This window comes from Harpia harpyja, chromosome 8, assembly GCF_026419915.1.
Source record: "Harpia harpyja isolate bHarHar1 chromosome 8, bHarHar1 primary haplotype, whole genome shotgun sequence".
Classification (NCBI taxonomy): domain Eukaryota; kingdom Metazoa; phylum Chordata; class Aves; order Accipitriformes; family Accipitridae; genus Harpia; species Harpia harpyja.
The window spans coordinates 12,237,269-12,261,563 of record NC_068947.1 but is presented as its reverse complement, the minus strand read 5'-3'; the positions used below and the strand labels follow the sequence as shown (position 1 = coordinate 12,261,563).

Sequence of the window (24,295 nt, the reverse complement as noted above, 5' to 3'; positions counted from 1 at the left end):
TATTGCTTGGCAGACTGCTAGGCAGCATCCTTTTCCTCACTTGTTCAGTGTGTTAACAGTAGCACAACCGTAGTCAGTTACTGTGCAACAATCAAATTAAGTTCACCTGGTCAAATTGTTCCTTTTCTGGTTTGGGGGTTTTTTTCTTCCCCCATGCAGCATCTGACTTGTTGTTTTTCAGTATATTATGCAGAACACACGTCCCAGAAAGGCAGGGAAGGGGTATGAATAAGGCACTGTCACCCAGCACCGTTTTGACACCAAAGGCCGCATCCTCGCTGATATGCGGCATTTAAGTCAGGAGCAGGCAGTCTTCCCTGGCACTACAGCTGCAGAAAGCACTTTCTCACTAGAGCTGGCTGGAAAAAAGAAAAGTTTCTGGTTCATGGAAGAAGTTGTTTTCTTGAAATTTCCCCTGACCAGAAGCTACCTTGACCCTGCAGCTGCTCAGTGAGACAGATGCCTTTGTCAGCAGGGAGAGGAAAAAATGTCCTTATGCAAAGAGCAGCTGCAGGGGAACCTCTCCCTGAGGCCACCCCAGCCTCAGGCTCCCGGTGCGGTGGGAGCCCTACGGCAACATCCATGGAGGGGGCACCCTGCAGCGTTCCTACCCCCCGCACAGACCTCTGCGGGGAGCCTGGGTAACAATCCCTCCCTGCCTGCTTGGCTGCCATTTTTCTCAAGGTTCCACTGATTTATTCTTTTGTCCAAAAGAAAAAAAAAAAAGAAAGGAAAAAGAAAAATTAGCTCAGTCACTCTGCATTTTCTGTGAAACTTCTGATCAACTCCAGTCCTCAGGGCTAAGCGCCATGGACTAGAACAAATGAGGCAAACGTTCCCATGGGTCTTCCCGTCCCCTTGGCAGCCCAGGCAAGCCATTATCCCAGCCAGCTAGGGGCTGCTTTTGGCCACTGGCTCCCCTGATGACCCTCGGGGATCCCTAACTGCACCCTGTACACACGCTGCCTTTCAGCACTGGCAGCCTGCATCAGTGGAGGGAGATAAGGAAGATTTGCATGCCGCTGCAGGTGGGGAAGAGTTGTGCGCTTGCACTCTCCAGCACTTTATTGCTGGTTTAGGGAAGGCAGCCTACCCAGAGCTGCTGTGCCGTGCAGGTGAACTGAATTCGCTGGTCCCCAGACGAGGCTTCTTTCTGTAAGTGGGTCTCACCGCTGATGGAAATAGCAGCAGATGTAGCAATCTGCTACCATTCTGCCTGAGCGCTTGCAATCCCATCTCCAGCAGCCTCAGCCTGTGGGAAGGAGCTCCCTGGGTTGCCTGTCTACAAGTGCACCCATCTGCTTGAAATTGGACTTCCAGAATTTGCGACAGAGCCAAATCTGCAATATTTTGAAATAATTCCAGGCTTTCATGTTTAAAAAGCAAAACTGTGAGAGAAAGGGAGTGTCCAACCTCCCTACTCGAGCTGGGCTCCCAGAGGTTGCTTTAAGAGCCATGTTTCAGTGCTGGATTCAGCCCAAGGATTTCTTTAGACAGCAGAGGGTCTTTTCAGAAGGTATTTCTTGCTGCAGAATAATATAATGGGCCCTTAATCAGTGCACATGACAGGGCCATTTATCGTTTGCAAGCCAAATGTGAAAAGAATTGTGCTTTTGTTTTGCCTTTTCTCCTACCTCCTTCGGAGATCCCTTTTCCACCACTTTCACATGTGATTTCCGGGATTTCTTCCCCAGAGGGGATATGTGTGTGGCGATAAATGCTCATGACAGTGCTACATCTGCACCTCACATGAAATGTTCTCAGCTTCCTTCCCGTTACTGTCTAGAGGCCGTAACACAGAAATGTGTTTTCAAGGAGCCAAATCTTTTAACTGATTTTTAAATCCCATCTAAAGCTTGTGACTTCCCCTTGGAAAATGCGTCCATGCAGGGCAAGCACTGGGAATGCTTTGTCCTGTGGCTTGACTTACTCTGCTCCAGTGTTTGCACAGCAGCCCACACATGAATAAGGAAGCTGGCAAAAACCTTTTACAATTTGTAAGCATCTCACATCTACCTTTAGAAAATAATTATGTAAATTCTCTGCTCCCCTGGAGAGGTTTTGGAAGAAAGCTAAAGAGACGCAATAGGAAAAAATGCTCAGGGCTGCCATTTTGCACCATAACTCCTCTTCTCTCTGCAGTTGCCTGCCCCACTACCCTGTCATTCTGGTAACTCTGCTTTGCTCCCACTGCTTCAAATAGGCACCGGCCACCATTTAGACAGCTTAGCAGATGGGCAACCCATGAACTTCTCCCGGATGAACGCACTGGGGTGGTACATAGCAGTACAGGGCCTGCAGGTCAGCTGCAGCTGATCATCGACTTTTGAATGGAATACCCAAAAAGTGCAGCCAGATATCCAGAATGAAGATATTGAATAAGCAGGACGGCATCTTGCCTGTATCATCACATTGTGATCACCCAAAGAAATTGCTTGTAACGATGCTAGACAAAAAAATATTGGAAATGGGATTTTTAAGTGGAGGGTATCCCTGTAATCAAGCACAAAGCAAAACCCTTTTCCTTTCCTCTCCTAATATGTGGCATTTTGGACTCAGTTCATACACCTTTCTGTTTTTCCCCTTTCCCAGTTCCAACAGCAATCTTTGTTGTTACTAGCATAAAGAAAACAAAACTGAGGTGTCTGCTTATCTACAGAGTCGTGCCCTTCCAAGGCAGTTTTTTATCACTTTTACATGCTACCCTCCAGATAAGTGTGATTTTTTACTATTATTTTCTAAGAAAGTGACTGAATACTGATTGTACGATTGCACATTCCCTTGAGTTCCCTGAACCACAGCTTGTCCATGCAAACAATGAGTTCAGTAAACAAATGAGCTGTGAAATGATTGCATATGAATGACATGTACTTAATAAATGATGCTGTATTATGTCCTTGAGCACACTGATAGTTCAACAAGAGGGAAAGAAAAGGGAGAATATTCTCATACTTGCACTGCGTTATGTTCTCATGGCTACGTGGAATGAAGTGCATTGCTGCATAAACAGGCAATCAAACTTTTTGCCTTGTGGCTCTCATAGTTACATACAGAGGGAAATATAGGATTTTTTTTGTGCCGCATGCAGAAATAACCTTTGATTACAAAATTGATTGGCAAAAAGAAGTGACAGATCTTCAATACCTAAAAAAAATGAAATAAATCACTAGAGCAAAACTTTTCAACATTTCTCTCTCTCCTGCATTCTCACTTTGGCTTTTCTGTATCTAGCAATGCCTCTCAGAGCTCCTTAATGCTCTGCATGAACTTTCAAATTAAAACCTTTTATCTTAATGGGAATTCTAATCCTACAGGGATGTGTTTGCCTAGCTGTGCTTATCAACCCATCACGGGAGGGTTTTTTTGCTCAGGATTTCCTTTGATTCGTGTTCTACGGCAGAGAAGTGAAGGCACCAGAACAGCTGACTGCTGCTAACAATTGTGGAAAAGCTGAGATGTTATAGCCATTCTGTGAATTAAAATACTGTAGCTATTATCTAAAATTGGCAGCAGAGAATTCCTATGGGTTTTCAAGATATATCGCTTTGGCAGCACCTGCATATGTGAGAACCGGGGCAGACTGTAAGAGCTTGCTGGCTCACTGGATAACCCCACTGTTAAAGCCCTTTGAAATTTTTCACAATTGTGAAATGAGATCCTTCGACTTTCGCCATGGTAACACCCCTGTTGTTTTCCTTTGTTGACAGTGGAAGGCCTGAAAGTAGTGGAGATTGAGAAATGCAAGAGCGACATTAAAAAGATGAGGGAGGAAATGGCAGCAAGAAGCAGCAGGTAAGTTCTGCTTTGGACCTAACCAAAGAAATAAGCATCTGGTTTCAAACCCTAATGCAACATTTCCGCAGAATTGAGTTACCTTCTGGGCTTAGAAGTAAAGGAGCAAGGAAGCCAATAACCATTAAGGACAGTGGCTTTAATTTAACATTTGAAGATCTATAGCCATGCGTCAGTTAAAATAGCTCAGGCCACAGGAATAGAGAAAAAGATCTTGCAATAGAGAGTTATATTTCACCATACAGAATGGGAGTTCTTCATCCAGATTTACTGGGAGAGAGGGAATGGGAAAAGAACTTCTGCATAGTACGACGTTTTGTTGGGAACTAGCTAACACTCGAATCAGCTCCAATATATTCTGGGAAAATATCAAATAAATATGTAGCAGTTCTTCTAATTATGATCTCATGCTATTATAAAACATCCATTTCAAATTCAACAAGAAATTGGGAATTTACTTTCTAATTCAAGGGCTCACTGTGATTGTGAAGCTTGACTTCACTGTGATTAAAACAACAGCAGAAAAAATTGCATTTTGTACGGTACATGGTCTCAGCTGGAAAGTCCGCCCCCAGTGTCACTGAAATGCCCCATTAGGACAAAGAAATCATCACTGTGAGATTATGAATACTTCTGGGAAGGTTGCTGAAGACGGCTATACTGCATTGCTCAAAGTGTGGGTGAAGGGGATTTTTCTCAGCAAATGTAACTATACTATCTTGCCAGCCTCTCTCATTTTCTTCATATGGGGTCAAATTCTCTGACCTTTAATCAAAGCTATTTACTATCGAGGGCAATGGGAGATTTGCTAAAAGAATTGGGCTTTATAACCACTCGCTTTTATAAATTTTGCTATCCAGATGTGTCAGGAGGCACAGTGTTAATACATTCCTGTTAAGTCTAAGGCCAAACTCAGCTGTCATACTAGCATAAATGCAAAGTAATATTATTAACCTCAGATCTGCTCCAGATTTATACCAGTAGGATGGATTGCAGTTTGCCCTGTGACTTGCGTAATTTCTTGTTCGCGTGTGAGGAAATCTCATCAGAAAAATCAGAGCTCAGATTGTCAGCAAACGCAAAAACATGTATGCTGATTTGTGCTGGGTGTAATGTGAATAACGTGTGTGCCCGTGCATGTGTCTTTACTTTTCCTCAGCTGTTGTAGGGAGCTGCGAGAGCTGCATTTACAAGCATAGTGACGCACAGGCAGATAGGGAATTAAAACCAAAAAAAGAAGTTATGGCAACCACGTTGGCCCAGTTGCCGCCATACACATGAGGAAGTACTAGACTGTCCCAGCAGCAGCCATGACTCATTCCTATCCCAGATCTTGTCACCTTACAATCTATATTTTGTAGCATTAACAGCCATCTGTTAACAAGAAAAACAGGAATGGGGAGTGCTACGTCTGCCCAGTGCAGCCAGCTCCAGCTGAGGTGTAGTCTTCACCGAGGGCTTGTAGTGAGATATGACAGCCACCAAAAGCCGCAGACCAGCATGGAGTGTGATGCTGGAAAGCTGTGGTAAAAATGGGTATGGTGCTTAGCAGCAGGGAGTGCTGGGCACGGACACCCAAGTTAGCTTGCTCTGGGCTCACACTGCGTAGCTGCTTTTGATGAAGCAGGAGCCTAACTTGCTCTGCTCAACATCACTTTGTGCCATATCGATGTGGCAGCACCTGTCACAGCTCTTCTTGGTTGCCTTGAGCTGGGTCTTCCTCCTCCTAGCTGCGCAAAAGCTCCTCCTCCTTGCACAAAATTCTCCCCATGATTACCTGTACTCTAAGGGCTTGGGTCTCAAAGCAGCAGCTAGATGTGGCTAGGTTCAGTGTATAACCAGGGGTGGCTACAAGTCACCTCTTTTTGCTAGAGGACTGAGGAGAAGATGTTCCTTGCTGGCTGGCCGTTAAGAGGCACCCACCCCGTCGGGAGCTGCTGAGGAATGAGCTGTGGTTCCCTATTCCTGAGTGACCACAGCTCCGCAGGAGCCATGCCACTAGCCCACGGTGACCCCAACCTAGGGGTGCTTCACCCCAGAGCGGCTGAGCAAGCTCTCTCCCATTGGCGTGGGATAAGTGCATGCTGTGGGGGGAACAGAGGCATCCCAGGGCAAGTGGAAATGGTTTTGCTCCTATTTAGACTTGGCATCCCTTGTGCTATGTCATTTGCTAGATAATGCATTACATTTGCAATTAGGGATCACGTCTAAATTTAATTAATGTACATAAGTATGTGTGAGTGTGTATATTCCTTCAATAATATCACAGTGTACCCAGCTGTATTCTTGTATGTTTACATATTCTTACATTTGCTGTTACATTACCAAACGACAAAGTAAGAATGAACAGCGAGGTTTATAAAGTCATCACGCACAGTGAATTGTGCACCTCTCCTCTTCAGAAGAGCAAAGCAGCCCCACGGGCATCCCCTCAGATTGCTTTTTTTGCTAGTCTGCTTTTTGTGCTCACCACTGGCAGATGCTAATAACATTATAGTGTCATTTAAAATCATGATCATTTGCAGAGACAGTTTTACGTTTGTAAAGGTCTGATGCATCTTGGCTCTGATGTGTTCCCCAGTGTGGTAAGATGAACGCTTCAATGTCTTACTACAGTTGGGAATTAGAGATAGCTGGCTGACCCTCAGCTAACCCTGGCAGCCAGCTCCAATTAGGGCAAGGAATGCCCCAATCTCACTATTTTTATCCTACTAATACCCCTCATAGTGGAGTTTTGAGGAAACAGCTTTAGAAACAATTAAGGCAGCTTTTCACCAAATGAGAGTCTCCTTAAAAAGGGCAGGAAAAGGCAGCTGGTTGAAGCCAGCTGACCACCATGAACTGTAAAATGACATAACTTTTGCAGGATTCAGACAACACCATCCGAAATTATAGCAGACATCAAGGTTAAGAGGAGAAAAGGAAAGAGACCCGGACCAATTCCCAACAGGAAGAGAAGCACTAAAAAGAAATGCAATACAGAATATGTGAAATAATTTTAAAAGGGACAAATAAAGTTAATGGAATACTTTGGTTGGCTTCTTTTGGGGAGTTTCTTTTAGCTTCATTTGGCAGGAGGCTTGAAAAATGAGAAAGGATAATCCAAACGTTATGACTACAGGGATAAATGCAAAATGCAAGCAGATCAACCTCACATGAGAGTTATTAAAGTCCATGTGACCAGCTACCTGGGAAACACATGTTGAGTTAAAAAGTGTGACAATTGCCATGGGTGATATCACAGAGCTCTCAGTTTTATTGTGCCCCCCGTGGCTGTAAGGCAAGAAACTGCTCTCGTGCTGCAATGCGGCAACCTAGATGTTCTGCAAAGGTTCTAAGGCTGGTGTGCACCTCCCACCATCATGGTCCTCTGCTCAGATGGGATAGCATCAGCTTGGCTCTTCCACATGCAGAGGAAGGAAGAGTAGGTAACTGGCAGTGGGTGTTGGTGTTAATAACCAGGCAAGTGTTAATTGCCTGTAATTGCTGGCAGCAGCTTCCTTCCTCCAGGACCAGGGAGCCAAACAGACTGTGTCTGCTGAGCCTGTGCCTCACTGTTGTTGCCCTGCCTGAAAGGCAGCAGGCAAGATGGTCATGCCATCAAAATGGATTGTCTTACCCAAGCTTTTACAAGGCTTGGAGCTGGGCCGCAATAAGCCGTGGGGCTCAGTGGGTGCCTACACTAATAAATAAGCACAAGCGCGCCAGTGTCCATACACAGCGTGGCCGCTGGCAGGGTTCTGCCATCCTTGGACATCTATGCCTGCCACTGGACAGCAAGCTGCTCGCTGAAGGGAAAGTTACTTGGTTTAAATAGAAGTGATTAGGTATCCATGGATACATGCCTGAAGACAGATGCTCCTCGCTTGAATTCAAATAGATGGAGGAGTGACGGGGTGCACAAGGGGAGAAAATCCTAAAGAAAAATCACACTTTTAAAGCATTCGAGCAACACCACGTTAGAAAGGGAGAGGTTGGGGAGTGGGGTAATTCTCCAAGCCATGCCTACTGAGAGACCAGAGTACTTCAAACATTTTCTGTGCTGTGGTTCTGTTCCCACAATGTCAAAAGCTGAATATTTCATTTCAGGACTAACTGTCCCTGCAAGTACAACTTTTTGGACGAAAACAAGAGGCTGACGCCCCGGCGGGATGTACCATCCTACCCAAAGGTACCACCCAATGCTTGCTCTTCCCAGAATCCTACCATGCACTTGCTTTCCTGACGAGTGCTGGTTTACAATGCATGAGTCCCTAGCCATCTACCTCCTAGTTATTCTAAGCCCAGGGCCTGATGCAAAATCCCTGGAAGTCAATGGAAAAAGCTGTCACTGCCTGCAGTAATTTAAAGCTGGATCCTCAGTAGTCTTTAATACTTGAAAGCTCATTAGTGTTTGAAATGTTAATGAACATTTTGAATTCATCAACATTTAACGCTCTTTTGTCTAGTTATGTTTGTTTATTCTCCATGCTCATAGCAAACAATCAAAAGTAGCCTATAATGTTGTACTCTAATTGAAAATAGTGCTGCTGCCTGTTTTCTCCTAATGGATTATTTTTCAATTTAAAAAGTAATTTATGGGGATGCTTCACCTAGGAAAACAAAGCGAAAATGCGACTTTGGATTCTCTCCAGAATGATTCATTGTCCCTGTGAAAATGAGTTACTGTATTTGCTAGAGAAAAGAGTAATGCTTGAAGAAAAATGTCTACTGGGCAAGTGCAAGTACAAATCCACAGTGATGAATGAGGCTGAAACCATGAAGCACACAGGATCTTTGGTCCTAGCACCAGCAGTCTTTGCCCACAGGAATTATTTAAAGCTACCAGATTATGTCTGCACAATGCCCAGCTCACACCTTGACAAAACACCAGCTCCCACATGTGCAAATCATAGTTAACATGGGCATTTGCCTGCACACATCAAAGCTGGCTGAGCTGCTCTCAAGTTCATATGGTCCCGTGTGATGCAGGTGTATGATATGGACATGCATCCTTGTATATTTTTCTTCAGAGCCTTACAGAGCAACAAATTATAAGTTCTGCTGTTTATTCTGCTCTGCCTAGCAGAAGTGACCTCTAGGTCTCTGAAGCAGACATCATGAGACTTACATTTCTTTTAATTAACTGTTGCCCAAGAGGCTTGTGCTCCTGACACTAACACATGTTTTCACAAAATGTATCAGTTCTAAAAATTATTTTTCCCTTGATAAGTATGTATGTCAGATCAACCTTTGATCTACTGCTATGATGTTAGGATCTTGAATTAACAACAAGTGCAGTGAAGAGTTGTAGTAACTGACTGCGGAGTAAATTGATAGTCTGGGTTGTCCCTAGACCAAAGCTCATAGGAGTTTTGGTTTCAGAAGTTTGGGTTCTGTCTGAGATTTGCAAAATTTGTTATCAGTTGTCAAGTACTGGATTTGTCCAATGTCAGTGATGCTAGGATGTGATGAGTCCACTGAAAGAAGATGTTATTACAACACTGTTATCAAATAACAAATCTGTACTCCTAATAGACAGATTTCTTGCAGAACGTCATATTAAATGTACATGAGATAGGCAAATGCAAAAATCACTGCCTTCTCAAATGATAAAATGATAAAAAAATCACCTGAATCTTGCAGGCTGACAACCAATTTGAAAATGTGGGTGTTCTTGAAAAAATACTCAAAATGAGAGCATAAATCATCTGACAGTAAATATATCATGCCCACGGGCTAATTTAACACTATAAGCATAGACACTTCACACCACCCAGCCATGACTGGCTGCACCAAATGTTGCTGATGCTCTGCAGGCAGCAGAACCAGTGCAGCTGGGGATGAATCTGTGCCCTGCGCCCCTTACATCCCCTTGCTGCATCTACCAGCAACCCTGTCCATAACACCTCCGTTCTCCTCCCTTTTCTCCCAAACCCTCCACCTCCCTGCTCCATAAGGATCTCCACCACCGATCAGTGGCCTGCCAGCTGGTGCCGTGGCAGGCAGCAAGGTGCCTGGGGGCTTGCTGCCTGCCAGGCATGGGCATCCTGGCATGACCACGAGCAGCAGGTGGGGAGGGAGAGGAGGGTTGGGCAGGCAGAGAGAAAGATCAGTTGCTCTATCCTTGGGAAATACAGCTAAACCCCATGTGAATGGGACCCCAGAAATCCCAGGGACATGTCAATGGCAGGTCCCACACCGGGGCAGGGAACCTTCACTTACACCGACTGCCTTTTTGTCTGCAGTACATGCTGTCCCAGGAGACCATAGAAGCGCTTCGGAAACCAACCTTTGACGTCTGGCTGTGGGAGCCCAACGAGGTAAGGATGCCATGTTAGCTGGGTTAGCACGTTTCCTGAGAGACAACAAGGCCAGAAGAGCCCTTTGAGATGGTCTGCAGGGTTTTTCCCATTTTCTGCCCTTAATCTCTATATTTTTTTTATTTTCATATCACACCAGATTACAGTGCTTTTTCCCTACAGATGCCAGATAGATTATGCTCATTATCATAACCTGATCCCTCTGTTTTTTCTTTAACCCCTTGCTAGCAATGTCCCACAACAACCAGCGCACTATCATTACTGCCACATGAGTTCTCTCGTGCCATTTTATTTGAACAAATCGATCCCTAGCAAAGTGTATGCTTAAGCACATCATCAATAACTGCTCAGATAAATAAAGCTGCGTGCTGCTGTGTGAAGGCAGGCAGAGGTGCATGCATTGATTCATACCCTTTTAGACAAGGGGTTTTCTGTGATGTTTTCTGAAGAGGTTGCAAAGCTGCACGCATGGCCTATTAGTGTTTTCTTATGGCTTCATTTTCTTATTTTTCTTATTGCTATTAGTATTATTCGTTGTTTGTCACTTGTAATGCAGAAGGTTCTGGAAAGCCCATTTGTAAACCTCTGCAGAAACATGAAGGAGAAGGATGTTTCTGTAATGGCCAGCTTATAATATAATGTAAAACTAGATTCAGCAAATACCAGCAAATCTCACCTAGGAAAAATGTAAGGGAGGGCAGGATTAAACTAGGTTTTTCCCAAGGGAATGACCGGGTAGTTCTAGCAGCAACCCCAGCAGCAATCACCTTAATTACCTTCTCAATCAGATGTTGTGCATACAAGAGTCATTCTGGCTCAGCACCTGCAGATCAACATGACAAGCAAAACCACCCCATACTGCACCCACAGGAACAGCATATTCCCTTCAGGATATTTCATCTGGCTGGTAGAATAACAGAAGGACTCTCTGGTGGCTTTAGGTCCATCTCCCATTCACACAGGCTGGCACAGCTTCCCTTGTGCGGTCCGTGCCAAGCTGAGGATGGTGCTCTGCAGTTACTGCTCCCTCTCCAGCTCAGGCAAAATGGCTCGCCCCCAGCTTTTGAATGCCTGTCAGGTCTTTACAGCAAGAGAGAATTACGACCTGCCAGGTGGACCATAACACTGCTGGCTCATTGTTGTTCTGACTATTAAGAAAGAATAGGGAGAGACAAAAACCATTACCCACGGATTCTTGTGTGCTGAGGCATAGTATTTTAGCACAGTAACTCATTCAGAGTACTAGGAAACACTATATGGTGGCATGAACGAGGCTAACAAGAGGGTGCGGAGGTTAGACATGCCCTGCAAGGAGGAGTGCTGCTCAGAAATAACATACCACACAAACTCTGGTGAGCCGAGCACCATATGGGTTTATCTCGCCCTTTTAGCTCTGGTTTATGTTTACAGAGAATATTTCAATTCTGTCAATGCTTGTTTAGTAATGAGCATTTGCCCACATGCTCAGTGTGGGGCAGGCAGGTTATAAACCATAGTCTTCTGTAAGCAAATTAATAATGTTGTGCTCTGCAGCATCTCAGTGAACAGAGCTATACAGCAAGCTTGTGTTCTCTTTCTCAAATGCCCACTCACTTTCAAGCCTTAGAAGAGTCCAATATTCAAGCTTTTGCTGTTGACCAAGAAAGCTAAAAATGAAAACTGAGATTCTCATGTGTTCAGGGGCAGGGCCCAGTTGTCACCCTGGGCAAAGTCACCCTGCCACTCACCCAAAGCTCTCTTGGCAACAACTGGAGGGAGATAAGCATTTCTGAGGGTAATTCAGCCCTTCTAGGTCAAGTTTATCGTCTCGGAAAGTCTTTTCTGAAACTATTGCAAAACATATAATCTACCTCAGGGGCTAGGAACAAGACAAGGTCTACAGCAAAATGCTGGCCGTGTGATCTGAGCACAGTTCAGCTCGTGACATTGTCCCTCAAGTCTTGCAGGAAAGTCACTTCCTGTTCGGATGACTCGAAACCAGCCCCCTTGTTACTGCGTGAACTATGTATATTCCCTGGATAAGTATAAAGTTTCATTAGATGAAATCATTTTTCTGGAGAGTTTTTAAGAGCCTAAATAACAGAAACCTAACTAAAAATGTCTCCAAGGCATATTTGTGACATTACACTCATCATATTAAAAACTCCTGGATCAGTCTACGGTCTAAGAACTGTATCTGCTAATGCAATGGCTGCATTTCATCCCCTGCAGATTTTTCCTTCAGAAATGGGAATGCAGATACATAAACTCCTAAACTCCTGAAGTCTGTTCATTTCTGACTGGTGGCAGCCGTTAACTGCCCAGACACATCAGATTATCAATACCTTTCTTTTGCAATATTTTCAAACCCAGAAGATATTAACCGGGAGCAGTAGTGCATCCCCCTTCCTACTGCAGAGCAGATGTTGTCTCAAAAGAGGAGCCTGCCTTTGCATTTCAGCTATTGGGATTCATAGTTAACAGTTTGTGGGAGCGGATAATCACAAACCTGCCGCAATTTTGTAGTGTTATAACGGGAGATCTTTTGCTAAACAAGAAATCCGAGTTAAGGTAGTGGATTTAGGAACTCACAAAAAGTCATAAAGAAAGAAGATATTGACACATACCTAGAACAAATATTTCTTTAAGGATCTCCTGTTTTCTGCTGTCACTTTCTATACAGCTAGGGCCTGATCCATTTCTGTACAGCTAGGGCCTCTGGAGTGAGTGGAAAACTATTTCATTGAGTATTAGAACATATCCCAGCTCAATTAGAAAAATGGCAATACTTTTTTTGTCAGAAAGAATCTCTATGGTATGCATGAATCACAATTACTAAAGAGAGCTGGTGTGATTCAAAGCCCTGCACAAAACCTGTGAAGTCAACAGCAATCTGTCTACTTCAAAAAGCTTTGAGAACCTCTCTGTCTCACCTCTTGCACTGTCTTTAATAATGCAATCTTTGAACATCTTTCTTTCATCTTAACAAGAGGGCTCTGCAATTATTCGATGTTTGCAAGGAGGAAATTCACTCTGCAATGTATCATAAAGTGCTATTTACCAAGCCAATAACCTATCTGTTCCTGGCTGCAGATGCTGAGTTGTTTGGAACATATGTACCATGATCTTGGGTTGGTAAAAGACTTCAACATCAATCCTATCACGTTAAAGAGGTGGTTGGTAAGTATTTCAAATTCCTGATATTTGCAATTTTTCAAATCCCAAAACCAATAAACAAAACATTTAGTCATGGAATTAACTTGACTCACATGAGGAATCCCACTGAAAGCAGTCAATCTATAAAAATTCTTAAAATTTAAGTACTTCAGCAAATGTTTGCATTCTTGTGGTAACAGCTTACATTTTTTTAACTGTTTTGCATTTGTTTGCTGAGCTTTCTATTACTGAAAGCAGTTCATTTCTGTTGAATGCTCTTGATACCTGCTGTAAATGGAGACAAGATGAGTATCTTCAGATATGGCAAAAAAAGCCAGTATGTGCAATAATCACTAGATGTCCTAAATCACAGGGAGTAAAAGAGCAAGGCAGGAAGGAAAAAGAATTGCTGAGAAGTTATATAACTTTCTTTGCCTTGGTCTTTAATGTTGAGAAGGTTGCAGAGATGCAAGAGATGATAAAGATGAGATCATACCAAAACTAAGATGTCTAAAGAAGAAACACTGGTTATAAGGTCCAAGGGAGACCATAAGAAAGAATTTGCTAAAAAGCTGAAGAATATATTGGCTTTCTCAGAAAAACCCATCATGTTCCTAGAGGACTGTAGAACAGTAAATATTTCACCCATTGTTTAAAAAGGATGTAGGGATACCCTGAAGAATTATGGTTAGTAAAACTTACATCTCTACCTGACAAACTGATTGAAACATTAAAAACATCATGATGTGAAGTTCATTATACAGATGTTTCATATGATTCCTGTAGCAAAGAATTATATCTCACTAATATCTTCTAATTACCTGAAGAGTATGGACAGAATAGAAGGAACTTTTTTACGATTGACGTAGACTCCCAGAAAGGCCTGAACAAATTCCACAAATTCAGAAGGTGGCTAGAAAACACAAAGCAAAACACTGGATTCATTATATCACAAAGTACAGCAAGAGCAAAAAGCACCTGGGCACCAGCGTACGCAGGGCAGTGACTGCCACTGCTTGGTGTGCTGCTACCTGCTGAAGCTAACAAGGCATTAGGCTGATCAGAGACTGGAATAAGGGATAAAATGAACTAATGTTACCATGTCTCCATAGAAGGTATAAGGCTGACCTGGAATTTATGCCTAGGAATTTAGAAAAATGGTATGACTACATTCAAGGAGATATAAAAAATGATCGAGACCTTGGAAATCTCTCCCCAAAGAAGGCAGATGAAAAGCCCAGTATTGTGACCTTAGAAAGCAGCTGAACAGAAGGGGTGGGACAAAACCCAATGCAATCAAGGCTAGCACAGAGCAGATAAACCAGAAAATTTCCTCCTCCTGTCTCACAAACTGAAAACATGGGAAATAAGGTGATATGTCAACACACATCAACATGCCACCCACACGCATTACTGCAGGCAGCTTCCTGTTAGCTCGTATCTCCAAGCAATTTGTTACCACTAGCATTTAAGACAGCCTTGTTCTGAACAACAAGGGGAGTTTATTATGTATTTTCTACAAAGGTAAGACAGGGTGAGATTTCCTTTCTTAAACACTAGCTTCACAGAAAGAAAGGTGATTCAAAAAAAGCTCCAAGGACTCTGCTTCAAACTGTGATAGTTTCCCAGGCACAGTATGGGCACCAGTTTGAACTTAAGTGGGTGAGAAAAAGCCACCTCATGCATATGCTTGCTTTCTTGCTCCCACATCCACTGGCTACAGAAACGTTCCAGAAAGGGGAGGAAAGGATGAGTAACACAACCCAATCTCTCCAGCCCTTCAGTGCTCTGAGTCAGGAGTCCCCTGGGATGCTCTGGGCTCCACTGCTGGATGTATACATTACATCCGTGCAGTGTTGTACGGTGCCTGAGCGCAACCACGGTGTCCATGTGGAGGCTGTGAGATACTGCCCACCACTTGTGAGCCTGGCTGTCAACCATATTGTGCCATTAGTTATTCATTTTAAAATAATGTAAAATATTTCTAAAGTCCTTGCTGCAGAATAATCTGAACAGCATTTGCAATGATGCCCCCCCAGATATTGAATAAGCATTGAAAACCCACAGTTCTCTTGACCTCATCCAGAGCTTTGAGGCTTCCTTGAAATCAGGTACCAGGTTGAATGGTTTGATCCTGATGGGGCTTGAGGACTCTTGAAGAAAATTCACTGCTTAGCTGGAGAAGGGGACATGTCATTAATTCAGGCTCAGTAATTGAAGCATGTGCATAAGGGCTCTCTAGGGTCCAGGCTATGGAGGCTTCAGCAGCAGGGGTCCAGCAGTGCTGCTGATGCTTGGCTGGTTTTTGTGGGACAGGATACCAAAGGCTATCCAGTGCATTGGAAGAGTGACTGTGACATGTGTTAGCCCAGCTGTGCCACCTTCACTCAGCTAGCCCAGCCGACAATAGCAAGGACACATGGGAAAACAAGCTTTAGCTTGCTTTTGTAATGAGGGCACATAGCCAGGATCTGTAGAAAGTTAAACACACAAAAATCAGTCCCATGTGCCTTTATGGCTAAATCTCTCCCATGCTGCCTAGCGTAGGAAATCCACACAGGTATGCTAGTGTGTGTGCATTCACATCTTCACTTTGCCAAGCAACACATCCCAAAGTGCCAGCTCTGAGCATCTGCAAATGAAATAACTACATTTCAGCCTTGAAGACTTCAAAGCTGCAATTTGCATTCAGCGAGAGAGGGGAACGGGGATGTACTTTAAGTTCTTTACACACCTCAAAGTCACTGTTTAACCACCTCACGGTTTGAAATACAAATTCAGGATGAGAGCACAGAGTCCTATCTCAAGACTGAGATGCATTTGCAGCTGTGCTGGGATGTTTACCCATTGCTATCTGGTATGAGAGAGAAGTTGCTGTGAGCTTTACCTGCTGACAAATTCTTGAAAGGCAGTAATCTCTCACCCTCCCCCAGGAAAGCAGGGTGTCAGAGGGCCTCATGCTGTCACTCTGCCCCAGCAGAAAATAATACGGAGCTCCATAGGACTCCTGTAGGGATATACAATGGTTCCAGGGAGGCTGGGAAGCATACGTAATCAAGTTTTTATAAAGAAAGAGCTCTCCTGTCTCTGACTGCTTCATTCCCTCTCTCTGCAGCTATGTATTCACGACAATTACAGAAACAACCCCTTTCATAATTTCCGGCACTGCTTCTGTGTGACCCAGATGATGTACAGCATGATCTCACTCTGCAGCCTCCAGGTATGTCCCCCCCCTCAATAGTATCACTCCATTTCCATCATGGGGCACATGTTTGTCCACTGAGCACCACAGCACCTGTGCCACTTTTCTTGCAAAACAGCCCACCAGCTTGCTAGCAAGTGATGAGCTTTAGAGTAGCTGCACTTGTTCAGTCCCTGGGGAGAGGAGGAGAGCTGTTGCATTTCCACCTCTGGCTGCACAGTCAGCCATCCCATCCCAGACCCCAAGCACCTGCACAGCTTTCTGAGGCTGCTGGGAAGCTACCTTCACCTCCTGGATATCCCCAGTTTGCACAATGAAGCTCTTTTGACACTCTGATAGCATGAAACATCGATGAATCAGATCCAAAAGCCTACTGAATTATGGTCTGTGGATATGGGCTTCATCTGTGACACAAAATGTTCCCACAAGAGGTTTTCTCCAAATGTGTGCTTGCACCTAGGTGAACTACTGCAAATAATGCCTTGCATGTACTGTATGCAAGCTTTACATTCAACCTGTACTTTGTCCAAAACTATAGGCATCATTTATTTTTGTTGACTGGATAACCTGTGTTTATATATTCATTTAATTTCTGTACAAGCCAGATTTTATTCAGTTAAAAAACGCCTTTCTTCTCCATAGTTAAACATCTTGGTTACTGGCCTAAGCCTATTTTCTTGCCAGTAAAAGTATGAAGAAAAACTTGCTTTAGTGGAAGTTCATCCTACTCAGAAGCTGTGGGAACACAATACTTAATTTTTCTCACTCTTTTCATAACTTTAGTTAATGCAGAATGCAATGGCAACTAAGCTATCTTCCAGCCCTCCCTTAACTAATCAGGATGCTCAAATGACTTGTAAAAGAGGGTACTAATATCTCAGTGCTTTTATATGATCTCTGCAGTAATAGCAAGTTTCAAGCAAATTGGCCCCTCTGAGCTGCTGTTATTTAATGCAACAAAGGCAAATCTGAGTCATTTTTACTGGAAGGGAAGGCAGAATTCTCTTTGTTGACTGAAGTAAATTGACCTATGGAAAAATACTTCATTTTGCTCAGATTTGCATTTCTCTAAAAAGTAAATGTGGGTAGTTTTTTTACTTCTTTTCATTTATGGGGATAGGGGAAGTAGAAATTGTAATACTACATTAATGTTTTGTATTTTACAGGAGAAATTTTCCCAAATTGACATCTTGATTCTCATGACTGCAGCAGTATGCCATGATTTGGACCATCCGGGCTATAACAACACGTAAGTCTGTCTCTTGCTTTCTCTTCCCTTAAAATTTATTGGGAAGGTAATACCAGCTGGCATTTTTGGTAGAACAGGTTTTCCTTCTCACAGCTTGAGCTGGCCATGACCTTCCCCCAAGGCCTTGCTGTTCACTCACATATGGGCCAAGGCAGAGCTTCATGCAGAAAACTCAGGTCTGGGCTGGGGTTGCCAGGTGTCCTTGGCTCTGTAAGGAAAATGTTTTTTCAGATTTCTATTCCAACGTTTTCCCCCACTCCTGAGAAAACAAGGTAAAATGTCTCACAGCTGAGAGAAAGGGCATAAATGATTATAGCTCCATTTACTGAAATGGACTAATTACACTAAAATGCAAAGGGTGATTTAACTTACACATTATTTCATAATTATAAATCATGAAGTGCATATTATTCTATTTATTATCATGTGAGGAAATTAGAATTGTTGACCCATGGACACTTTTGTGTGCATGTATGTGTGTGTGAAAAAGAGAGAGAGAATCTAATTTATTTGGGGCCATTCATTAAATAAGGGCAGAACCCAATTCTGACTCGGATCAGTGAGAATCTCCCCATTGACATTAGTGGGGGTTGAATGAAGCCCAGACAGTTACTTCTGTGATTGTTCTATGTCACTTTAAGCTGCAGAGGCTCGGTAAAATTTAAAAAAAACCCTACAGCGGAATAGTGCCTGAGATGATATTAAAGTAATATCTATCTTCTCTAAAAATCTGATTTAGCATTAACAATCAAAAACCAAACTGCGGCTAATTTAATAAGTATTGAAAAGCATGTAAATAAAAGTAAGCAGCATGGTTTAGAGCAGCTGGTGTGTGTCTGCAGGAGTTCTCATTGTTTCTCTTCCCATCAGCTATCAGATAAACGCACGAACTGAGCTTGCAGTACGCTACAATGACATCTCCCCACTGGAGAACCACCACTGTGCTGTGGCTTTCCAGATCATTTCCCAGCCAGAATACAACATTTTCTCCAATGTTGACCAGGACCAATTCAAACAGATAAGACAGGTATGAATGCTGGTCCCATCTGTGTCGTACAAACTGTTCCTGAAGATGTAAGCACACACAGACTTCCCTGCTGTACAATGCAAGTGAATCATTCTCCCTAGTGGATATGACTGAGAAAGCCCCTCACACTGGAAGGATCCAAGAGGGATTCTTGGAAAATTTCCACAGCAGCACTCCCTGGAATGTCTTGCTGAGAAATAATGAGTACATCCTGACTATTAAAGCCTATGACATTTTGGGGGTAGATATTTATATTATTGAAGAAGCCAATTAGCTCTGACTGGGAAAGGATTAAGCTCTCATGGCAGAAGTTTATGCTTTAAGAGAACATTGTATTAATTTTAAGAGGGGCTTCAAAATGGGAAAAGATTTACAACAGCAGAGCATTTGTACTGTTGGAAGAGGCTCTGGTGGACTGGGAGTCATCACAGTTATCTCTGAGACAGTGAACAATGCTACAATTCCCATCAGAGCACTAAGGGCCAAAATTTGGTCTTAGTTTCCACATTGCACCTTCCTTAAACACCGAATGAAAAAGCAGACCAATACAAGGGCTCAGATACTGGTCTGGTTGGAGTTACTGATACTGCCAGTACATGGGAAGCAGGCATGGACCCAAAATGGATAGATCTGTATGAAAACCCGCAACTTTAAATTAACCACATGTTTTCCCATCATAAACTCTGCCTAGCAGAAGGATACAGAACTCCTAACACATTGGCTGCATCTGGGTATTTCAAAGACCTTAATCAAAGGAGGAGAAGCACAGAGGACATCCACATCTACTGATCTTTATCTCTTCCTAGGGCCACTAAGAGTCAGCAGCAAAACCTATAGTGCTTTCCAAGGAGCCAAAAGTGGATCTTGGCGAACAGAGTGCGGCTTTTAACATCCTGTTGTACAGTTTGTTTTTCCACAATTAGTCAATCAGAAAGGAAAAACCTCAGTGCCTCTGGAATATCACACCAGTGTTACAGATCAATCCAACCATGATCTTCATATACCTTGAACTCTTTATAACCCTCTTCCAGTTTGCTTGGCAGTTTCAAGTCAGAAGCTTCCCCTTTCAGTATTAGCAATGTAATGCATCTGAGGTTTTTTGTGTGTAAGAAAGACTCTACTTTGCTCTGCAATAGAAGACTTTGTAAAGAATGTCAAGTTAATATGTGAACATATTTTCTTTGCTAGGGGATAATTACGTTAATCCTGGCTACAGACATGGCGAGACATGCAGAAATACTGGACGCTTTCAAAGAAAAAATGGAAAATTTTGATTACTCAAATGAAGAACACATGACCTGTGTAAGGAGGTTTTGTGGATTATTATTTTTCTGTGCATAGTGTGAAAGCTTGTAGATTACCATTTGTTTGTTTAAAAACCAAGATTCAATATACATTATCAGAAAAGAATCCTTCTTACGTCCTCTGCCCCACCAAAGAGAATTACAATTTGGAAGTGCTCTATATAAAATAGATTATTCCAGCTTTAAAAATCTTGGAGTCCCATCAGGAAAAAAATATATTTAGTCTGTCAGGTCACAAACTCTTATTGTCCCTTACTGTGGGGCAAAAAGTATCCACAGGAGTACAAAATCTAGTATCCTCTACTTCCCAGTCCAGTCATCTTTGACATCCAGGGAATTCTTTCCCCAGCTGCCTCTGAGTGTTCCACAAACAACTTCATGGTCATTTGTGGCTGAATCTCTTCATGCAGCAGATAAGCGCACATCCCACTGTGACACATCCCAGTGCTACAGACAGGGAAACCAAGGCAGAAAGGGGATAAGTGATTTAGATAGAGTAACTGGGAGAGTGGAAAAAAATCCAGATCATTTAATCCTAAAACTGTCTTTTTTGTTTGAAAACATTGCCTCTCACTGCATTGTAAAGACACAGGTTCTGGATAGGGGAAAAAGGGCTGGCATTAAGACTGCAGTATTAAAGTATTGTCCTCTTTCAGCTGAAGATGGTACTGATAAAATGCTGTGACATCTCCAACGAAGTCCGCCCGATGGAAGTAGCAGAGCCCTGGGTAGATTGCTTACTAGAGGAATATTTTATGCAGGTAAGAATGAGGGAGAGATGCAATTGCACAAATTGCTGCTCTTCCTGAATCCCACCTCAGCTACAGGTGCTCTGCTGTCTGACAGCCCAGTCTAGCTCTAGGATGGAAGGGATTCTTTTACAGAAAGTCAGAGAAGAATATCAGCAAGAGAAGCTGTTCAGAAAGCAAGTGAATGCAATTGACTGCAATTTGCAGATGAAAGACAATAGCAACCTAGAAATCCTAATGCTAGCAGACTGAAGCTTGTTCTCTGTAAAGTGGCTGCCTTGCAAGTTCATTTGATGTGTAAATGATTTTGGGGCCAAAAGGGCAAGAGTACTGGCAAGAGAAAGTTGTCAAGTAAATTATATCAAATATCACATGGGAACTAGTTTAGATAATTTTCACTGCATGTGAATGTTCCCCTAAAGAGAAAACAGAAGACTTGCTGAGGTGTGCACAGTCAGACTTTAAGCTCCACAAACCATTGCTCCTCACTGGATTCCCAGCTAAACACAGTTTCTGATTGCTTAAAAAAGGATCCCTGGAAGAGCAGCCTTCAGCTGCCCCTGGCACACGGGCTCCTGAGCAGTATGTACGTGCTGCAGCAGCGCGATCTTAACCTACACACAGCTGCAGTGCTCCAAGGAGGAGATGCCAGAGCTTTCTTGTGTTTTGTCTATACTTTGATAGGGTGCATGCCAAGGAGGGCTTCTCACAAGAGACAGACATCTCGGATGATGTGTCAGAAACACTTCTAGCTCACTGTGTCTCCAGCTTTTTATTCAAAATTACAGTATCATCTGTGTGCCTTACTGTTTTGGCCATCCAGCAAAGGCACTATGTGCTGAAAGACCCAATAATTGAGAGATAAAGTCTGCTACAGGATATCTTTTTTGCACACACAGTCTGTGACCTCCTTGCAAATAACCCACATGGAAACAGTGAGTTATGTGGTCAAGTAGGTCTTTGCAGTCAATGGAACTATTCTCCATTGACCTGGCTAGCCAGAACGAGTTTTAATCATTAGTAAAGAAGGAGATGTAATTTCTGGTTGAATACCTGAAAATAATCACCCTCTGGAGAATGATGAGGAAGTCAAAGACCTATTCCTTCTCTTCCAGAGCAGCAAGAGCCATTACCACCTTTCTGAATGCTCTGAAATATTTTACCTCACAAGTCCCATGGGTTTGCAAAGGGAATTAGGTGGCCTCATTGCCCTGTAAGCCTGGAGGTGAACGCTTTCATGCCAGTGCTATGCACAGGTAACTGAACAGAGTTCACTTTATTCAGATGCTTGCTCTCAACAAAGCAGGATACATTGGCCCGAGGGAAGCATATTGCTATTCTGTGCTACCTTCAGACACTACTGAGATCTGTATCTGAAGGCTACTGCTCTTTAGCTAGCGATCTGCTTGGTATATTACTCTCCTCACAGGCTTCTAGCCAGGATTAATATTTGTTAACTCTGAATTTGTTCCAGAGCGACCGAGAAAAATCTGAGGGGCTTCCAGTGGCACCGTTCATGGACCGTGATAAAGTGACCAAGCCGACAGCACAGATCGGCTTCCTGAAGTTCGTTCTCATCCCCATGTTTGAAACAGTAACAAAGGTAAGTCACCCAAGGCCAGAAGCAGAAGCGGGGGCATGCAGAGCTTCAGCGTTTGCTCCGACAGGCATTTAGTTAGCCTGGGAAATGGGGATGTACACTTCACACCCTGCCTTTCACCCCATTTCTAGCATGTACAAGTTAATGAATACAAAAGGAAATGTTGATATTGTCTCTGTTGTTTTCACCTAGCTATTCCCAGAAGTGGAGGAGGTGATGCTCCAGCCCCTTTGGGAATCCAGGGACCACTATGAGGAATTAAAACAGATAGATGATGCTATGAAAGAGGTAAGCTCTAAATATCTCTTTGATAAAGCAAACATTTTGATTGAATAAGTCAAACATTATCATTTAATAGCAGCTTAATTCCAAAACAGTAGGAATGCTTATGGCATAATCATTATCATGAGAAACACAATCATTATACCTGGCTGGAGACAGGCATGTAACCACAAGCAGTAAGTGTGCACAAGAGCATGCCCTTGCAGAGTCCACCAGGCACCACACAAGTAGCCGTGGGGAGGGAGCTGCTTGCAGGAGAGGGACCTCGACACAAAACCCAGAGATAAGTGCCTGAGGGGAGCGCATTAGCAAACACCTTTTCCTGAAGGGAGCTGCCTTCCCACGGGAAGGAGTTAGCCTGGGCTAGATGGCTAGATTGCAGCAAAATGTCCTGGGGTTGGGCAGTTCAAGGCACTGCACCACCAATGCATAAGTTTATTTTCTGGGAAGAAACTTCCACTCAAATGTCTATCATCAAGGATGTGCTTGAAAATTTATGAGGAATTACTCTTTCATACACAGCACGCAGTAGGATTAAACACACAATCAATGAAGCCATTTTCTGGCCCAGGCTGAGTGAGGACCTCCATTTACAGCGTCTCTCATTTTGACATGCAAGGCTTAGGGGAAGTAGGATATACACGTAACCACTTTTGCTGTCTCTGACCATGTCTGAATTGCCTCAGGAGCCTGGCGGGGCAGAGACCGAGGCCAGGCCCTGGGAGCAAGTGCCCTGTGCCTGCAGTGCAGCAGCCGACATGCTGGCCTGGCTTCCGCAGCACCCTGCAGCCTGTGACATTGGGCCTGCACGCCTGCCTTGCACACTTCTTCGAGTGCTTCTTTTCCATGCAGAGGAAGATGACAAAACCCACCTAAATGGCATCACAGTGTAGGGTTTTTCTGACATGAACAAATTTATCATGTAGATAGGATATATCAGTCACTCTGTCATTAAAATAAATTGGGAAGTGCCCTGGAGCACTAGTTCTGCTCATATTGTTTGACATGTGGGAAATGAAGGTTCATTCATTTGATCATCCTTGGCTGGATGAGTGGAATAGTAGCCTTCTGGTGTAGCAACCACCTCCTCCCAAGTGCTTTGGAGGAAAAGCCCCTCAGCAGCACAAATACTAAGGCTGGTTAATCAAAGAGCACATGCTTTGAGGGCACTAAGTTACAAAGGAGAAGAAAGTCTTTTAGGCATTCTTCAGTTGAGAGAGGAACATTTCTCAAAGGAGGGAAGAACTCCTCAAATATGACTGCCAAACTTTCTGAGTCCTATTCATCTTTCAAGTTGAGCCGAGATTTAACTTCTGGTTTACAGAAGCTGTCAAAACAGAAATTTTAGACAAACTGATGGAGCTTTAATTACGGTGTATTGGCACAAGAGGTCTTAGGAAAATAGGAGCTGCCTGAATTCAGAATTATCCTGAAACAAGAGGAGCCAGTCAATAATCTGAGAGCCTAGCACGGCAGACGATAAGAAAGTCTGAGTTCTGTTTACTCAGGACATACATCCAGAGCTGTTTGGATGAAACAGTGCCTGTGATATACCAGGCTGCTGCCTATTATTTCCCAAGAAATGTTGCACGTGCCTTGTGGAGAGATGAGCATTTGACTCACAGCAGCAGTGGAAAGCAGCACTGTGTGAGT

General features: G+C 43.4%; 1 protein-coding gene across 5 annotated transcripts in view; it reads left to right on the top strand.

The window, feature by feature from the left end:
* The window catches only part of PDE9A (phosphodiesterase 9A), a 50,886-nt gene that overhangs the window by 25,625 nt on the left and 966 nt on the right, over positions 1-24,295 (top strand). For 4 of the 5 annotated variants that reach the window (XM_052794521.1, XM_052794525.1, XM_052794523.1 and 1 more), the window contains 11 exons: positions 3,708-3,792; positions 7,882-7,963; positions 10,020-10,094; positions 13,167-13,253; positions 16,345-16,449; positions 17,598-17,680; positions 18,551-18,707; positions 19,896-20,009; positions 20,668-20,772; positions 22,235-22,363; positions 22,553-22,648. In XM_052794521.1, the coding sequence (XP_052650481.1) occupies positions 3,708-3,792; positions 7,882-7,963; positions 10,020-10,094; positions 13,167-13,253; positions 16,345-16,449; positions 17,598-17,680; positions 18,551-18,707; positions 19,896-20,009; positions 20,668-20,772; positions 22,235-22,363; positions 22,553-22,648 (1,118 nt within the window). Of the gene's footprint in view, positions 1-3,194; positions 3,583-3,707; positions 3,793-7,881; positions 7,964-10,019; positions 10,095-13,166; positions 13,254-16,344; positions 16,450-17,597; positions 17,681-18,550; positions 18,708-19,895; positions 20,010-20,667; positions 20,773-22,234; positions 22,364-22,552; positions 22,649-24,295 lie in introns of those variants that run through there. The other variant, XM_052794524.1, reaches the window with a different exon arrangement.